The sequence below is a fragment of the Cornus florida genome, unplaced genomic scaffold, assembly GCF_030987335.1.
Source record: "Cornus florida cultivar Cherokee Brave unplaced genomic scaffold, ASM3098733v1 CherokeeBrave_3.0.0_Hap2_Chr02, whole genome shotgun sequence".
Taxonomy (NCBI): domain Eukaryota; kingdom Viridiplantae; phylum Streptophyta; class Magnoliopsida; order Cornales; family Cornaceae; genus Cornus; species Cornus florida.
In genome coordinates this window covers 1,788,702-1,808,811 of record NW_026775572.1, presented here as the reverse complement: position 1 = coordinate 1,808,811, position 20,110 = coordinate 1,788,702, and the positions used below count along the sequence as shown (strand labels likewise).

General features: G+C 40.1%; 1 protein-coding gene across 1 annotated transcript in view; it reads left to right on the top strand.

The window, feature by feature from the left end:
* Positions 1–20,110, top strand: part of LOC132291958 (insulin-degrading enzyme-like 1, peroxisomal) — a 70,168-nt gene that overhangs the window by 33,797 nt on the left and 16,261 nt on the right. The window contains exons 13-18 of the mRNA XM_059790318.1: positions 10,082–10,168; positions 10,553–10,656; positions 12,583–12,685; positions 12,816–12,911; positions 12,994–13,183; positions 13,508–13,569. Coding sequence (XP_059646301.1) covers positions 10,082–10,168; positions 10,553–10,656; positions 12,583–12,685; positions 12,816–12,911; positions 12,994–13,183; positions 13,508–13,569 — 642 coding nt within the window. The remainder of the gene's footprint in view (positions 1–10,081; positions 10,169–10,552; positions 10,657–12,582; positions 12,686–12,815; positions 12,912–12,993; positions 13,184–13,507; positions 13,570–20,110) is intronic.

The following is a 20,110-nucleotide window of genomic DNA, read 5'->3' as shown; positions in this document are numbered from 1 at the left end:
TATCTCCATCGGGCCCGAGGCACCTCATGACCTGATGCAGAGTTGAGGGTACACCTCGGACTCTGTGAATCCATCCTCTTCCCATCAGGAGATTATACGAGGGGTGAATTTCCACAACCACAAAAGTTTCCATAAGAGCTCGCTCTGCAGCTTGAACTTCTACTTCCACCATCCCGACGGGTTCCACCCTCTTCCCATCGAACCCTAATAAGGGATTTCCGGTGGGCTTGAGCCTCTCTGGTTTAATGTCGAGCCTGTCAAATGTGTCCCTCGGCATAACATTCGCACTGCTCCCAGGATCGATCAGAACTCTGCGCACCAAGCAATCTGCCACTGTCAAACTGACTACCAACGGGTCGTCATGAGGCAGTTGAACACGCTGCAGGTCTGTCCAGTCGAACTTTATCTGCATTGACGGGCTCTGCTGGTGTAGAGTGGTCACATTGCCGACCCTTTTCTTCATCTGCGCCTGCCGCAGGCGCACCCGTAGCAGCTCATCTGACTCTTCACTAGGCTCGGGTCGACCATGGATAGCATTGATTATACGAACTGGTTGCGAATTGTGGGAGCTTTGTTTATGACTCCTTTTTATTTGTTCCACTGGTCGATTCTGCTCCATCGCCGAGCCTTGAACATAACTCGCAAACTCCCCTCTAGCTATCAACATCTCCACTTGCCTCCTCAGGTTCCTGCATTCGTTAGTCTGATGTCCGAAATCAGAATGAAAAGCACAATGTTTAGTTTGATCCCTCTGTTCGAGGGGTTGTCTAATTGGCAGTGGTGGATGAAACTTGTCCTTGTTCTCCTGATACAACCTCGCCAGAGTGACCTTCAGCGGAGTAATCAACTCTTCCTCCCTGGACCTTTTTTCGGCCTTCCAAGTGGTCTGACGTTGCGGCTGAGCCTGCTTCTGCCTGATCTTTGCCTTGGACTTTTCCTCGGTCGACACAAGCGACGTTGTCCGAGCATTAGCTGCCTCCTCTTCTTCGAGGCGCACAAAGCCATCGGCTCTCTCATTGAGTTCATCCATGGTAGCTGGCGTATTCACTACCAGACTGGTGTGAAACGGAGTTCCGCGTGTCATGGCTAACTTGAAGGCTTGAACTGCCGTAGAAGGATGGCATTCGATTACCATACTCTTAGTGAGATTAAACCTGGTAAGAAAGGCCTGGAGCCGTTCATCCTTGTGTTGCCGCATCGTGAACAGGCTCGAGATGTCCTTCGGCGGGCGTTTGTTCCCATAGTACTGGCTTATGAACCGATCGCACAGGTCCCTGAAACTGCCAATGGAGCTCCTAGGCAAGTTTTTGAACCAGCTGAGCGCCGGTCCGGCCAGGCTTGTAGGGAAACATTTGCACATTAAAGAGTCGTTTTCCGTATTCAGGGCCATTTTCAACTGGATATGATACACATGATCGATCGGATCGGTTGTTCCGTCAAACAGAATAAAGACTGGCATAGCAAACTTCCTTGGATGCGGCGCATTCAAGATCTCGTCGGTGAATGGTGAATCCACCGTCCGAGCTGCGGATCGGAGAGCTTCATTCTCTCTCTGGAGTCCAGCGGTAGCTCTGTGAGTTACGGTTCTGCCCTCCGAACTGTGATGAGTGACAGTAACCATGGAGGGCCGGTAAGACGGATCGAACGACCGTTCCCCTATGAACTCTCTCTGCCAAGGCGACGCTACTCGACGGCGATCTACCTCCATCACTTCCTCTCGGTCAAACCTTTCCCGCTGCGGATCAACGTGAGTCGATCCTTCGTGATCTTCAACTCGACGAACATTTGGCGGCAAATTGTCCATCATCCTTTCATCACGGTGGTGAGCTGACTGATTGTTCTCGTCCTGATCGCCTTGATGTGCGATACTAGATGGAACACCTCCTTCTCCGACCGGAAGCGGATGCGAAACTGCAGGTATTTGCCGATGCTGCAGTCCAGCTTTCAATTCTGCATTTTCTTTTCTGAGAGCTTCAATCAAGTTCATCAACTCTTCAAGCTTTGTTTGCTGGACAGCCTCCATCGGATTGGAGCTTTCACCTATCATTATTCCCGAACGGAGTAAAGGCATTAATCTCAAGTTCGCGAGTAGATCTGAGCTTCGTGAGTAGGAATTTTTAGATCTGGCTTCTAATTCTCCGAATTATGCTCACTGTTTACAAGATCTGAATTGTCTGAACTCTAAATCCGTCAGATCCTGCCACAATCGAGCAACTCGTGGTTGCGTAGATCTGAAGTCACTCCTGCCAAAGCTTCAAGAATCGTAATTCCTCCAGAGTAGGTCACAATCGCTCAGATCTGGATTCAAATCCGCAAGATCGAGTCTCGATCAACCGAATTGGTTTGAATCCATTCGATACTCCTCATTGATCAACCAAACTTTCATGCGTTTCCCACAGACGGCGCCAATTGAAGATGCAAGAAACTCCTTCTATTCTTTCTCTCTCTAGAATTCTTACACCTCAACCCGAAAAAGATCCCTCTCCTCTTCATTCCAACTCCTATTTATAGATACTTACAAGATATTTACAAGATATTTACTAATTGCTGGACTTGGGCCTATTCCTCTGTAAGCCCTGGTCACCCATGATGGGCTTACTCCCGCTCGGCCCATATGGCAGTGTCTTTCTATGGGCTGACCCAGCTGTTCGGACTGAAGGTTGTGTTTTGCGAGTCGGACCTGGCCCATGTCATCCGGGGCCTCCTCAATCATATAATCCCAGCTTGGAACAAATTGCTTTTAACCGATTATGACTAAGAGCCTTAGTAAACATATCAGCTAATTGATCTTCAGACTCCACAAATGGTGTAGAGATGTTCTCACTCAATATTTTTTCGCGGGTGAAGTGACAGTCAACTTCAATATGCTTGGTTCTTTCATGAAATATTGGATTGCATGCAATATGAACAGCTGCTTGGTTGTCACAGAACAATGGAATAGGAGTCTTGACTATTAACTCAAGTTCCTCAAGAAAGTGTTGTATCCACATTAACTCACTAGAGGTATGAGCCATCGCCCTGTACTCTGCTTCAGCGCTAGACCGTGCTACCACTGTTTGCTTTTTACTTTTCCATGTAACAAGATTTCCACCAACAAATGTGCAGTAGCCTATAGTAGATCTCCTATCTGAGGGAAAACCAGCCCAGTCAGCATCAGTGAAACCTTCTACCCTAAGATGTCCATTTGGTTTATATAGCAACCCAAAGCCAGGAGCTTGCTTGAGGTATCTGATAATTCGAAGAACTGCATTCCAATGTGACATCCTAAGAGATCCCATGAATTGACTTACAACACTAACTGCATATGAGATATCCGGTCGAGTGATAGTGAGATAAATTAATTTCCCAACAAGCCTTCGATATCTGCCAGGATCATCAAATAGATTACCCTCATCTGACAAGAGTTTTGTATTTGGATCCATAGGAGTATCAATAGGACGACCACCCAACATACCTGTTTCTTCTAATAAATCCAACACATATTTCCTTTGAGATAAACTTATACCTTCCTTGGATCTATTAACTTTAATACCCAAGAAATATCTGAGTTGACCCAAGTCTTTAGTGTGAAACTGATTTTGTAGAAACAACTTCAATTTAACAATACCTTCAGAATCATCACCTGTGATCACAATGTCATCCACATATACCACAAGGAAAATGAAACCAGCTTTAGTGTGCTGGTGAAACACCGAATGGTCTGTCTGACATCTCTTAAGACCAAATGCTAATGCTGCCGCAGAGAACTTTCCAAACCAAGCCCTTGGAGATTGCTTCAATCCATACAAGGCCTTCCGAAGGCGACAAACGGTATGATGATACTCCCTTTGAGCAACAAACCCAGGTGGTTGCTCCATATAAACCTCTTTAACTAAGTCGCCATGTAAGAAAGCATTTTTTTACATCTAATTGAAACAACGGCCAGTTACGATTGGCAGCAATGGAAATAAGGACCCGTATAGAAGAAATCTTTGCAACAGGGGAAAAAGTTTCATCATAATCAACACCATAAGTCTGGGTGTACCCCTTTGCAACAAGACGAGCTTTCAAACGCTCAATAGAACCATCATGGAGATATTTGACAGTGTAGACCCACTTACAACCAACCGGTTTGGAACCAAGAGGTAAGGGAACAAGATCCCATGTCCCATTATGATGAAGAGCATCCATTTCATCGATCATGGCTTGTCGCCAACCAGGATGAGAAAGAGCATCCTGCATAGTCTTAGGAACAAGTGTAGCAGACAGTGTGGATAAAAAACAAGAGAAAGTGGGTGAAACATGATTATATGAGACAAAGTTAGAAATAGGATGTGCGGTAACACAAGATCGAATACCTTTGCATAAGGCAATAGGAAGATCATCAGTAGCAACAGGAGCCTCAATAGAAGTAGACAATTGGGGGGGTGCTACCTTTGATCGTCGAGTATACACTTGAAGTGGCGGTGGCACTTGAGGTGGCGATGGCACTTGAGGTGGTGGAACATCAGCAGATGAGGGTGACACAACAGGCAACGGAAGCAACAACTCGGTATCTAAGGACGAACCAGGTGAAGAAAATAAGGAGTGTCCTCAAAGAAGGTAACGTCCATGCACACAAAAACACGACGAGTGCTAGGATCCCAACATTTATAACCCTTTTGAGTCGGAGAGTACCCAATAAAGACACACTTAATGGCACGAGGAGACAATTTATCAGTGCCAGGGCGTAATACGTGAGCAAAGCACACACACCCAAAAACACGAGGCGGTAATGCGAATAACGGCCGGGTAGGGAAAACAAGGGAATAAGGACATTTCCAATTAAGAACAGAAGATGGCATACGATTAATTAAATAACAAGCAGTTAAAACAACATCTCCCCAAAATGCCTTTGGAAGATGCATATGAATCATCAATCTCCGAGCTATTTCAATTAAATGCCTATTTTTCCGTTCGGCTACACCATTTTGTTGGGGAGTATAAGAACAAGAAGTTTGGTGCAAGATGCCACGAGAGTCACAAAAGGTAGAAATTGCACCTTTGACATATTCCATAGCATTATCAGATTGTAGAGTTCGTATAACACAACCAAATTGAACTTCAATTTCTTTTAAAAATAATTGAAATATGGAAAAAAGTTCAGAACGGTCTTTTATTAAAAACAACCAAGTTATCCTTGAATAGTCATCAACAAAGGTAACAAAATAAGAAAAACCTGATTGACTAGGTTGACGAGTAGGACCCCAAATGTCCGTATGCACCAATTCAAATAAAGAAGACCGACGATTAACAATACGAGGAGGAAAAGACACTCTATGGTGCTTCCCCAACTGACACGACTCACAATTTAAAGTAAACACCGACTCAAGGAAAGGTAATACAAACTTCAAGTATCGCAACGAGGGATGACCTAACCGATAATGCCACTGGTATACAGACATCTGGGAATGTAAAGCAACAGCACTAGTGGAAGGTGTGCAATCCAGATAGTATAAGCCATTTCTGTTAGTGCCCCCACCAATCGTCTTCTTCGTGTTGAGGTCCTAAAAGACACAAAACGAAGGATAAAATGTGACAAAACAATTGAGTGCCTGAGTCAGTTTACTGACAGATAATAAATTAAAAGGAAATTTTGGGACCAATTGCACAGAAGATAAAGAAATGGATGGGGTTAGTTTTATTGTTCCCTGGCCAATAATGGAACATGGTCTACCATCAGCCAAAGTAACAAAAGAGGGGAAACGAGACTTCTGAAAGGTAGAAAATAGAGATTCATCACCTGTGAGATGGGTAGACGCCCCAGAGTCAATAACCCAAGGGGAGGCTTAAGTCTGTAAATCGGACAAGCATGCGATATTACCTGATTGCGCAAAGTTAACCATATCAGTAGAGTGGGGATGTGTCCGGTTAACCAAGGCACTAAACTCAGCTCGGGAGAGTATCACACTGTCACTAGTAGGTGCAGATGATGGCAATACAGAGTTTGGAGCAGATGGGTGATGGGCGTCAGGAGGGGGATGAGACCCAGCACTATCAGAAGAAGCCACTACTTGATTTGCCCATGCTGGTTTCCCATGGAGAGCCCAACAATGCTCAACAGAGTGGTTAGTACCCCTACAGTGGCTGCAGTAGCGAGTATCAGTACGTCCAAGACCACGGCGACTGCGACCTCTATCACGGCCACCACCACCACCACGAGAACCACTCGAAGTTCCTCCATACCCTCTGTTGTTATTAGGAGCATCACGGCCTTTAGAGGACTGTGGAGAGATAGAATGAACCATCATAGCTGAATTTTCTTTCACTGTGGACGTCCCATGTGATTGTTCTGAAACACGAAGTAATCTGGCATAAATGTTACCCAGAGATGGGAGTCCTCCATCACCAGCAAGTATGTGATCCCGAATATTTTGAAGGCTAGGGTGCAAACCAGCAAGAAAAATAGAAACTGAAAATTCCTCACGTTGTCTCTTGAGAATGTCAAGAGCAGTAGTTAAGGGATGGTACTGATTCACCTCATCTAGCAAGTTTTTGAAAGTACTGTAATACTCACTGATGCCTTAAGCAGAGGGATCAGATTGACAAGAATGGAACATCTTCTCATATAGGCAGTATATGCGAGAGACATTTGTGTCCATAGAGTAGGTTTCTTTAACTGCATCCCATATTCCCTTTGCAGTGGTGAGAAACATAAAAGTAAATGCAATAGTAGGTTCCATACTATTCCACAACCAGGACATAACCATATAGTTATCAGCTTCCCAATCATCATATGTTGTGGATGTTTGAGGTGGAGGAGCTTGTGTAATAAACTTCAGCTTTCGTCGGGCGCCTAAATATGTCTTCACTGCTTGAGCCCAAAGTAAGTAATTTGAATTACTCAATTTCATAGTTGTAATTTGCAGCCCGACATGATCAACATGTGTTGCAGGAGTTTTATTTTCAGTAGACTCAGAAGAAACAGTTGAAGAATCCAACTCCATGTCTCAAATGTATATGTAAACTGACCAGAGAAGAAAAAAAAAACTTATCTGGCCTAAGTTGAAGTCACTGCTGCCAAATCTGTCCCGAGAGGAACAGAAGAAAAAAAATAGAAGAAACTGCCGGAACAGGAAGAACGGGTCGGATCTGAGCCGAATCTGAAAAAGGGTCGGATCTGAGCCGAATCTGAAAACAGTTCGGATCTGGATCGGATCTATAACAGGTTGCCGGATCTGGGTCGGATCTGGACCGGATCTGAAAAAACGGGTTTAGGTGAACCTGGATCGAGATAGCCTTGCGCCTGCAACCAAACACTACCCTTCTCCTTCTCAATCAATGCCGGCGAGAGCTAAAACCTGCTGCCGTCAACAACAAGATCCTCACCAACACAAGGCGAAGCCCCAACCACAAATCTCGACTGCAGCAAGGAACCACACTCACGATAGCCACCGGCGTCAGTGAACAGCGAACGGCGAAGTCGTCCAACAGAGGCCGGATCGACGATGAACAACGATCCCTTCACGAGCTAGTACACACCCTAGCACCGCGGTAACGACTTCAATAGCCGGATCTACGCTCTGATACCATGTCAGTTTTATAGATTAGAGAGAGAGAGAGAAAGGATGAAAGAGGCGCAGCCCTCACTGTTTCTCATTTTCATATATCTCAAACCCTTACACATAGTACAGCATATATATATACAATACAAGAAAGGCCTATTTACATAATGGCCACAAATCCTATGTCTAATTACAATATGATCCCAACATAAATACCTATTTACATATAACTATTCTAACAGTAAGCAATGGTGAAAGTGCTGTTTGGATTGTCCAATTAAATGCCTGATTTTGTTAGATACACCTTATTATTTAAATTGGATGTGTTTAGGGTTATATTTTGCCCCCCTCCCTCTCTTTTTTCAGAGTATTGGGCTATTTTCAAGTCGTGGTACTTCTGCTGGTGAGGGTAGTGTTTGGGCATATATAATAAAAAAGTTCATTTTGGATTTTAGGGGTGAATTGGCTATATACTTATCTTTCAGCATTATTTGCATGAAGGAAGGGAATTTGACATTAAATAAAGAGAAGAAGGTGATTCTATTAAAATTTTATTTTTATACTCTTGTTATTATATAAAGTTGTTATTATAATAATAATTTTTTGCCCTTCCCCTCTTACCAGTGTCCATCCCGGGAAGGTTTCATAACTTATCCAAGCCTCCATCCTTATTATTATTATATTTAGCAGGATGCTCCTTGATCATTTTTAAAGGAAATGTACAAGCTGTCACACAAATTTGACGTTACTTGACTTTTCTAAATCTTAGATAGGTTTTTTTTTTTTTTTTTTTTTTTTTTTTCAATTTCTGTGACATTGTGAATGTGCTGCCCTTCCATCCATCTAGTGCACAATGGACAAATTGGTACATGGCTGGTTTGTTTGATAAACAGAAAGAATAATTTGGAAAAACTTTGTAAAGTTTTCTATTATACTCTCTCTCTCTCTCTCACACACACACACGTACACACTACCCTTTCTCTAATATAATTTTGTTGCATTGAATGTTTTAATTGAAGAATCTCATAAATTATAGAAACTTTAGTTTTCTTTATTAACATGTCCTTGCGTTCTCAGTGTGGTGTGATCATGTTCGTTATTTTGGGTGGAAAGGGTGGTTGGTTTCGCTTTAGGGGCTGATTTGTTTTAGTATCTTGAGAGCATTAGGGAATTTAGTTATATCTGAAGTTGGGTCAGGTTAATGGGTTGAGTTCTATTTGTTGCGTTGTGCTAGTTGTGTCAGCATTAAGCCCAAGCATTTAAGGCTCTAGATTTGCTCTCAATAACCCACTCTGCGGACCAAGTTTATTTGAAGAGTCTATGCATCCCTTACTGGAGGGTTCAAGGAGGGTTTTTGTTGGAGAATAAAATTTCAGATAGGTATATCTCTGCTTCCTCTTTTTCTTAGGTCCTTATCTTGAGCCATATAACTCACAGATTTCAAGCATGGTTCGTATATCTCCGCTAGAAAATCTGATTTGCAAGTTTTTGTCCTTTGATCTTGTGAGTTTTTAGTGCACCAACACTAGTAGTAACCTCTGGGGATATATAAGTAAAATTTTTCCCCTAAGTTTTCTGTATTATCATGTTGACTGTGCACTGGATCCATGTCCACTGTAACAGAATTTTAAAAAATTTGTCCATTGTCAGTTATGTTGGCAAAGAAATATGCCTCTATAGGTCTAGGATGATAATACACAATAACTATTATTTTGTTTGCAACATATGCACCTAGTTGATGCAGAACCACAAGGAGATGATTTATGAAGAGTTAGATAATGAGACAAAGGAATGCATGAAGATATTTTCAATGCCATAGACTCTTGTTGATTTTCCCAAGGATATGAAAACGAAACTTGTGAGTTGTGAGCGAGTTTTGTCCAACAAGAGGTGATTGATGCACCTTACCTGATGCTGCCCCTCTGCGATGACTTAAATTAGTTATCTTTCTAAATGATATTTCTGTATTTTTAATTTGTTGGGACTCCTAAGGGCTTTATTAGTTGAATTTTGAGTGAAGTTACTATTTTGGTTAGAATTAGTTTTAGAATGTATCTGAGTTTTAAGGGTTTCCTTAAGCCCATAAACATGGCATTTTTGCTGCCAAATGAGAAAGTCCCTATTACTGCATGCAGTTGCAAACAATATTTGGAAGAGTTGGAACTCTCTCTCTCTCTCTCTCTCTCTCTTATCTACTTATCTCTTCATAATTAAACACATGAAGCTGCTTTTGCTCCCTCTCCCTTTTCTCTTAACATGTCTTTTTTCTCCCTCTTTTTCTCTTATGGATGAATATAATTATATAAGTTAAATGGAACTTATTTTTCGGTAAATAAGTGAAGTGGAATCTATTGACCTTTAGCACAATGCATCATGATGTTCTTATGTATTTTTATAACAATTTCGCTGTGCAATTTATTGATCTGGAAAGCATTCAAAAGTTTAGTTTTGTGATTGCACCTGAATATGTACTTGTCACATAATCATGTTGTGCTTTCGTTGTAGAAATTAACTTTGTATGTGCTTCATAGATTCTAACTTGTAATTTGTTGATGAAGCTTTCAGCCATTTGTGAAACAGCCTTCCATTATCAGGACAAAAGTCGTCCTATTGATTACGTGGTTACTGTTGCATCAAATATGAAGGTAATTCTAATAAAATCTGTGCATTTGTGCAAAAATATGAAGCTATCTTAATTTTTATTATTTAAGCAACTGCTACAGTAACTACTTCCAAGGAACATGTCAGGAAAGGGGCTTTCTGCAAAGAGTAGAGCTTATACCAGCCAACAGAGAGTTCTGCTAGTTTTATTGATATCATGTTTTTATTGTTTATACTTTGTCTGGGATGTAGCCAATGCAAAAGGCTATTTAGGAGCCATTTTGTGATAGAATTCTTGTTGTTTTTGCATCCTCATACTGTAGTTTCTTAACTTATTAGACCAGTTCTAGGAACAGATAACTGCTGTTTGTTTTACAATTATATTTGTTGATGGCTTTTATTAATGATCATTTAAAATTATTTTTCAGCTTTATCCCCCAAAAGATTGGCTGGTGAGATCATCCTTGCCATCTAAATTCAACCCAGACATAATCCAGTCGTTACTAAATGAGCTTACCCAAGACAGTGTCAGGTAATTCAATTATATTCGGCTATGCTGTAACTTATTATGTACCTAGAATGAGAAAGACACATGCGCCATTTGGGATACGCCATTTTCTTTGTATATTGCTTCTGCTCATGCCCGATTTCAAGGATATTGGATTTTGTTTTTAATTCATATTTGGTTTATCCTGGAAATAATAAAGTGGTTCAACATAAGCAGGGGGGTGTGCTCAAGAAGCAGCCAGCTAGCTGCCCCCTTCCCTTTGTTCACTGTGCGAACAAGGTCACATACAAGATCACTATGGACTGTAGGAAAAATGTGCAGTAGGGTTGCACTTAAAGTTCTGGACACAATTCCAGCTACGCCCACGTATCCTAAAATTTTGAGATTCGACATTAGACACACCGACACTCAATACACGTACCCGACTTCTTGTAACATGTAGGTTAGATGGCCCTAATGTAGCCCGACCCGAGCTTTGGGTGGGTTGGGCCAGTGTTTATGGCCATACAAACTTGATATGTTCTTTTATGACAAGTATTTTATTACAGGTTGGAAGGTGAGTTTTAACTATGAATCAAATATGAGCATGGAATTGCTTGCCATAGTTTTAAATAGTTATGATTTAACTAATCTGATTATTCAAACATCACAACATGCTGAAGACAAGCCAGAACCTAGTGTATAACATACTCAAATCTCTTGGCTCCATTCTTCCTTTTTTTTTGGATTACAGGGAAACAGCCTCTCCGCATGCGGAGGTAAGGCTGTGTACGTCAAAACCCCCCCCCCCCCCCCCCCCCCCCCCCCCCCCCCCCCCCCCCCCCCCCCCCCCCACCCCCCCCCCCCCAGACCCCGCAATGGCGGGATCCTTGTGCATTGGATTAAGACTCAACTAGTTTGATATCAGATTCACACCTAATATCATTTATATTCATATGTTTCTGAATTTATATATGTCCAATTTATTCATTTATTTTGATTTATGCATTTCGGGTCAGGACTCTTTTGTTAGATCTGTGGGTTTATGGTTGTTAAGTTGTAATATAAGCAATGGAATTCAATAGAGAAAAAAAGGGTAAAATCATTTCATGATCGATTTTCAGATAGTTTCGGCTTCAGTTGGAAGTCGGTTTGGGTTGGTTTTGGGATGAATTCTAACCTGGTGTAACCCACCCGAGTTGCAGCCCTACCAAGCCCATCCCAGTGCCACCCTGAAAAGGTTAGTGTTAATATTGTGAGGTTAGATGATCATTTAATCACATATTGCTTTCATTCAGGATTCAGTACTTCTGTCCACTATATTTTTCCCCCCTGAATGTCCACTAATTATTTTGAGGGGTGTGTGTTTTTTTGTTTTTGTTTATCACTGTTCTATTGGAAGCTGATGATTGCCACTTCATACATTTGTAGACTAGACAACTACGTCCAATTCTTGTCCAACACTTGTTTGGACACTTTCAAGAGCATCAACTTTATTACTTAAAGTAAATGCAGAAGTACAAGTGAATAATGCCTTTTTGTTGTTGAAGTACAAGTGAATTAGTTCGGATACTTTCAAGAGTGTTAATTTTTTGAATAAATGAATACTATTTGACTTACCAATGTTATTTTTAACTTCTATGATTCTTTTTATGCTTGGGACTGCATACAAACATATACATACATGCATCTAAGTACCGATTAATATTGATAGACAGTATAGTAATTTTACTGGGGCATATATAGTCCTGTGCTTACGTCCATATTTTAGGGAGGTGTGTCTGAATTCCATGTCCATGTGGAAACCAGAAACTTCTATTCACGTTGGTAATTCGTAGTTTAAAAGTCTCCAGTTTGCACATTTGGATTGCTTTTTTAATATCTGATTATAAAAGTTATTAATGTGCTTTTATTGTTTTCTTTCGTCTTAGACATGTTCATATTTATATCCAAATGAGCTCTGTTCAACAGGATTTTTTGGGAGTCAACAAAGTTTGAAGGACATACTGACATGACTGAGCCATGGTATGGAACTGCATATTCCATTGAGAGAATAACTGCTTCCATGATTCAGGTTTGTTGTAGCTTGTTACTTGTGATATGAAATGTCTGTTTGCTTTCTCATGGGCTTAGTTTTAAATGAGGACAGACAGTTCTGAAAGAGAAACTTGATGATTCTGTAAAATATATGGATTTGTTTGCAGCAATGGATAGAAGCAGCTCCTGATGAACATCTACATCTACCAGCTCCCAATGTGTTCATTCCCACCGATTTGTCTCTTAAGAATGTTCTTGAGAAGGTATGCTTAGTGTTATAATTTAATTCAATGTAATTACATTTTTTAATCCTCAAGTTTTTTATACGCTTGACCTTTGAAACAGGCAAAACTTCCTCATCTTTTAAGGAAATCATCCTATTCAAGATTGTGGTACAAGCCTGATACAACATTTTCCACTCCCAAGGCATATGTTAAGATAGATTTCAACTGTCCACATGCCGGAAACTCCCCTGAGGCAGTAGTTCTTACTGACATATATACACGTTTGTTGATGGATTATTTGAATGAATATGGTAAGCCGTTGAGGGTAACTAGAATGGAAAATAAAATCATTCTTCTTTGTTTTGTGACCTTCTTTGATACAACAGTGTTTAGGTTTGAATTTAGGACTTTGCTTTGATACCATGTTAACCACTATCTACTCTAAAAGTTTAAGGTGTTAGAGTGGGTATAACTTTAATATTAAATCCTCTAAATAGCCTTCATCTGTTACCATATCAATCTATGATATAAAATTTGCAGGTATGTTACTTATTTGGGTATCTTTGTTGAAAATTTTGTTTCCGTGTCAAAAGTCAAATCATAAAGAAGTGATTATTTTATTTTGCTTCTTTCAGCTTATTATGCTCAGATTGCTGGTCTTTATTATGGAATAAATAACACTGATAACGGTTTTCAGGTATTACAATTTCTTCTCTTAGTATCTGAATTCTGTGTGATGATTCCTAGATTTGATAGAATATTATATGTGTGTGTGTGTGTGTGTGTGTGTTTTTTCTTTCTTTCTTTCTGGGTAATTATCTTTGAGCTTTTATGGTTTCATCATTTTTCATTTCTCCTGGGAGTTTGCTTGATGGGTTGACACTACAAGCATTGAGAATTTTGAAACCAAAATGTCAAGTATTACTCTCTCTATCCTATTATTTGTTCATACTAGGAATTGTGTTCTTCAAGTGTACATGCATTAAATGCATTCACACTTTAGTGGTAATTGGAACTTTCCAAACCTAACGATCTATATATTCTAGTTAAGACCTTCACTTCAATGTAAAAGGGTAAATACGGATTTTTACGAAAAATACTAATAAAAATTACATTAAAATATGGTTGGACTTTTCTTGACATCTATTGTGGGATATATGGATAAATAATATGGGACGGAGGGAGTACAAGAAGAGCTCCTCATTTTGTAAGTTGAATTATTTTTTAGAATTTTGAAGAAGTTCAAATCCATGTGTGGCTGCGGCATGCATGTTGGGCTTTCAATTTTTATATGCATTTTGATTTACATTGTCATTTGTATGTGTAGTTAGTAGGCATTTACTAATATATGCAAACATTTTATACAAATTTTGAGAATTTATGTATCAAATATTGTCAACATCATCATCCTTGCCTTTATCTGGTACAAACAAGGTCGGCCACATGAATTCTCTTTTTCCACTCTTTTCTATCATAAATTACATCCTCTACTAGATTTAATTTATAAAGTCATTTCTTATTAGAGGCAGCACTTGCTCCTCGATCGAAAACTTTTTTGTTCTATTGGACTCTGTTGGTCCATAGGTTTGGCTTTTGCTCTTTCGTTTTTGTGTATTAGGGACGCGTTCCCCTTTTGAACATCTTTCTAATATATTTTTACTTATAAAAAAAAAAAGTCATTTCTTATCACTTCATTCCATGTATCAATTATTTTATATCCAACAAATATGTAATTTTTATTTAATATATAAAATGTATTTAATGAAATATAAATTATAGTGAAATTCATTTCAAATCTAAGTTAAATGTAATTTATGTTGAATTTAATGCTATGTTTGGTTGGAGGGAAGGATTAACGAGGGATGGATGAATCTTTTCGTGTTTGGTTGGAGGGAAGGGAAGAGAGGGAGGAAGCAAGGAGGGATGAAGCATTCCTCCTTTCTTCATGTTTTTCTATCGGCCCATTTTCTTTTTTGGGCCGCGCGGGGGGGGGGGGGGGGGGGGGGGGGGGGGAGGGTGGGGGAGAAAATGAATAACTACCTACAAATATAAAATTTCCAGTTTTAACCTTTTTCAAACAAATTTAAATGGATGTCTACCTTTTATTATTTTATAAGTGATGGTATATTAGTAAAAAATATATAAAAACTCTCTCTCCCTTCCTTCCAACCAAACAAAAAAAGGTATTACCCCGTCCATTCTGTCTATTATTCATTCCATTCAACCAAACAAAAAATGGGGGAGGCGCCTTCCCTTCCCTCGGGATTCCTCATCCATCCCTTCAACCAAACGAAGCATAAGAGATAATCAAATCAAGAGTAAAGTACAAGAAGAAAAAGAAAAAGAGAAGAAAGAGGATGAGAGAAAAGGAGAGAGAGATGGGGAAAGTGAGAAAGAATGAAAGAATACTTTCATCCTTCCACCACATTCTATTTATACTAACAAGTTTTGGAAATTACACATAAGCCCCAATATTATATAAGTAATAACAAATAAGCTACTGACAACACTCCCCGTCAAGTTGGTGTGAAGATATCTATAATGCGTAGCTTGACTAACATATTTTGCTCACACCCTTAGTCAAAACATCAGCAATCTGATTGTGTGTGTTGATGTATGGAGTACAAATCAGCCCAAGACAAAGTTTTTCCTTGATGAAGTGTTGATCGACTTCAATGTCTTTGTCCTGTCATGTTGAACTGGATTGTGGGCAATGCTAATAGCAACCTAGTTGTCACAATACAACTTCGTAAATGGCAAATAGGATAACCCAACTCACCCAACATCGTTCGTAGCCGTAACAACTCACAAACTCTATGTGCCATGGATCTAAACTCAGCCTCTGCACTAAATCTAGCTATTACAGGTTAGGTCTTGCTTCGCCATGAAACAAGATTACCTCCCATAAATGTGCAATATACTGAAGTAGATTGTCGATCTGTCACAAACCTTACCCAATCAGCATCATTATAAGCCAACACGCAAGTGGCCATGACGGCCAAACAGTATCCCCTTAACAAGTGAACCCTTGAGGTAACAAAGAACATGATGAGCTTCCTGAAGGTGAGGTGTACGTGGAGCATGCATAAACTGACTAATCACACTAATAGCGTAGGCAATATCCAGGTGCATGAGAGATAGGTAAATCAGTCTCCCAACCAATCGTTGAAATCTTCCCACATCATTTAATGGGTCCCCATCTACATCATTAAGCCTATGGTTCTACTCAATGGGTTTATCAATAGCTCTAGCTCCAAGCCTGCCTGTTTCAGCCAACAAATCTAACACATACTTCTGTTGAGAAATGAACACCCCTTTCTTCGATCTGCATACCTCGATGCTAAGAAAGTATCTTAATGATTCGAGGTCTTTAACCTTGAACTCGAACTCTATCCCCAATAATGACTTCATTCAATGAATCTCTTCTGGATCATTTCCAGTGATAACAATATCATCAACATATACAATAAGGGCAGTGGTGCGGTCTTGGTGCTTCTTGATGCAGAGAGTATGATCTGTCTGACTCTGTGTGTACCCTACTCTTTTCATAGTAGTGCTGAACCTCTCAAACCAAGTACGTGGCAACTACTTTAAACCCATACAAGGCTTTATTTAGCTTGCACACTAAATTCTAACCATTGACAAGCTTAAATCCTGATGGCATAGTCATATACACCTCTTTCTGCAAGTCACCATAAAGGAAAGCATTCTTTACATCCAGCTGATGTAAAGGCCAATTCAAATTAGCTATTGACAAAAGGACACGTATAGAGTTCATTTTGGCAACTGGAGCAAATGTTACCGGATAATCAATCCCATAGGTCTGAGCGAAGCCTTTTGCAACTAACCGGGCTTTATATCTCTCAATTGTTCCGTCTACATGATACTTTATTGTGTAGACCCATTTGCAGCCTACTGGTTTCTTACCCCTAGGTAATGGAACAATATCCGAAGTACCATTCTTCTCAAGGGCCTTCATCTCTTCATGCATGGCTTCCTTCAATGGAGTTTGACTGAGAGCATCTAAAACACTAGAAGGAACATATACAGAAGAGATACAGGAACTGAAAGCAATATATGTTGGAGATGAAGCATCATAGGATACAAACTGAGTTATGGGATGTTTTGTACAACTAAAAACACCCTTACGATAGGCAATAGAGACATTAAGATCAACAAGAATGCAATTGGGAAAAGAATCAGGAGTATCAATGTCAACTGAGGAATTACCTGGATCGAAAGAGACTTCTTGGTCCTAGGGTGAGTCAATGACTTGTTTTGCCCTCCTAGTGTAGACAATTGGTTGTTTTCCTTGCTGCAAATCATTAGTGTTAGGAGGACTAGACACGGGCACCTGAGTAAAAAGCTCCTTTTGAATGGGATCATGCAAAGGAAGGGGGCATTCTCTCTAAATGGACGACAGATTCTCTATCCATATAGTAGTCTCCCCCTGTAGAGAATCCCAAGAGGTGGAAAAAAAAGGGATCGGACTCAAAGAATGTAAACATCCATGGAGACAAAGCGACGACGAGTGGTAGGGTTATAACACCGTTACCCTTTTCTGAGTGGCGGAGTATCCAAGAAAGATACATCGGATTGCCTTAGGGTCCATTTTGTCTTTGCGATGATGAATGTGAACATAACAAACACAACCAAACACTTTCCGATGGACAGTAAACAAGGCAGTGTGATGGTGTAAGACAGAAAAGGGGGATTAATATCCAAGAACCTTGGAAAACATGTGATCGATAAGGTTGTTAGGGTTGCATCAACCCAATAACTTTTAGGCACTCCTATCCCAATTAGAAGAGAATGGGTCACCTCTGTAATACAACGGTGTTTTCTTTCAGCTACACCGTTCAGTTGTGGTGTATTGATACAAGAGGTTTGATGAGCGATCCCGTTATCAGCAAAAAAGTAGGCAAGACCACCATACATAAACTCTCCTCCATTATCAGATAAGGTTTTGAGAGGACAACCAAACTGAGTACATACCATCTTATGAAAGGTTTTAAAAATGGAATGAACTTCATCTTTGGTTTTCATAAGATAAAGCCAAGTATATCGACTAAAGTCATCAACAAACACAACAAAGTAACGAAAACCAAGTAACGAAGTAGTAGATTCAGAACCCTACACATCATAATGAACAAGCTGCAAAGGAGTTGTACTTTTATTAATACTAGTAGGACAAGAAACACGACACTGTTTGGCAAGAATGCGTGTTTCACAATTTAACTCAAAAGATTCAACAGAAGCAAATTGGGGAAGCACTTGCTTCAAAACAGGATGAGGTAAATGACCTAGTCTATTATGCCATCGCATTAACAGATCTATATTGACATTACTATTCGTAACACTGATTGATTTGCAACATAATAAGAAGTTGGCCTTACGTTCAGCAAATACAAGCCCACGTCCTCATGTCCACTTACAATTGTCTTCCCCGTGTCCAAGTCCTAAAACACATAGTGAGATGGAAAAAAAGGTTACACTACAATTCAAGCCTTTTGTAATGTGACTGACTGAAAGAAGGTTATTGGTAAACTTTGGGACATGAAGAACAGAGGGTATGGTGAGATTAGGAGAGGCAGGAATAATGGCATTCCCCGCAATGGAGGTGAAGGTGCCATCAACCACTCTAACCTTATCCTTACCATAACATAAACTGTATGGAAAAAAATCAGATGTCATACAAGTTATGTGATCAGTGGCTCCTGAATAAATGATCTAAGGTGGTTCACCAGATAATGTGGAAACCTGATGTGCCGAATGAGAGGTACCTGTCTGAGTGAAGTTAGAGGTGGAAATGGAAGCATTTTGAGCTAGTAGATGTCAAAGAGCATCAAGTTTAGCCCCAAACAAAGAATTCGGTGGCCCTGAGGAGGCATAACCAGTAGATACAGTCTCACACTCTGCAGTATGTGCCGTAGATAACCCCCTAAATGGACCAGGCCTTGGCCTAGCATTCGCAGGAGCTGGAGCTGGAGTAGGGCAACCATGTAGATTCCAGCATGTTTCCCTAGTGTGGCTCGTACGCTCATAGTGATTACACCTCAACTTGCTCTTGTCATCCTGTTTCCCTTCTGTGGCTGCATTGACTGCAACAACCATGTCATAACTAGTGCATTATTTGCACTCCACTCTTTGAATTCAAGATCACTCTTGGGGGATACGTGAAAATCCCTTCGATATGGTCAATCATCCTACGACCAGTGATATGCATACGAGCAGATTCAGCCCACTCCATATAGTTCGTCTCATCCAGCCTAACAATCGTAATACAAAGGCATGGTGACGTATGACAAATAGTGTGTAAATAGTAACCTGAAAGAAATAAGGAGATGAGAATGAGAAGATGAGATGAGATTGACGAAGGACGTGAGAAAATAGACAAATGAGATGAGAAATCAGACTGAATGAGGTAGACTAGAGAGATTGAGGGATTAAGAACAGCAAGAACACGAGGGAGAATAGATACAAAGAGAGAGAGTTCACAAACTCAACGATAATATTCAATATTCCAAAAACTGAGTTCTCAAATTACAAAGGAGCCTTTAAATAGGCAAATTATAAAGCAAACCCTAAAACATAAAAATACCAAAATTACCCTGAAATTCAAACATGATAAAAATAACAATAAGCATAAATAAAAACCCTAAATTACTAAAATCCCCAATTTTATTTCTCTTTCCCTCTTCTCCAAAAGTAATGTTAAAGCATGTGCAACTCATGTATTCGAGTCATATCCCGTTCCCTATCACCTGGATGGTGATCACTACTACCTCCCAATATTGGAGTCAGACTAGGAGAAGACCCAGCTTCTTTTGAAGTTTTATCAAACAATTTTTGGGTATACAATCCTCATAAACAAAAACAACAACAAAATACGTACAGAACCACCTCTAACACACTAACAACTGCAACTAGAAAGATTACCGTCTTCTGAGATGCATAAAAAAGCGACCAGAGTCACCACACAAACCCTAGAAAGCCACAAAGTAGACCATACCAGAATTGCAAACAACGAAGAAAAAGCCGTTGTTGCAGAACCACGCAAACACAAAAAAAACACCAATCGAGACTGCAATCGATCAAAAACAGGTCCAAATTTTTTTTTCACTACTTCCTTGCAAACAAATCCCATCTTGGAATCTCTTCAAAACCCTTCACACCCACTGAAGTTTACACAAATTTGCCCTAGGGTTTCAACTACACACTTAGAGCTTTACAAACTG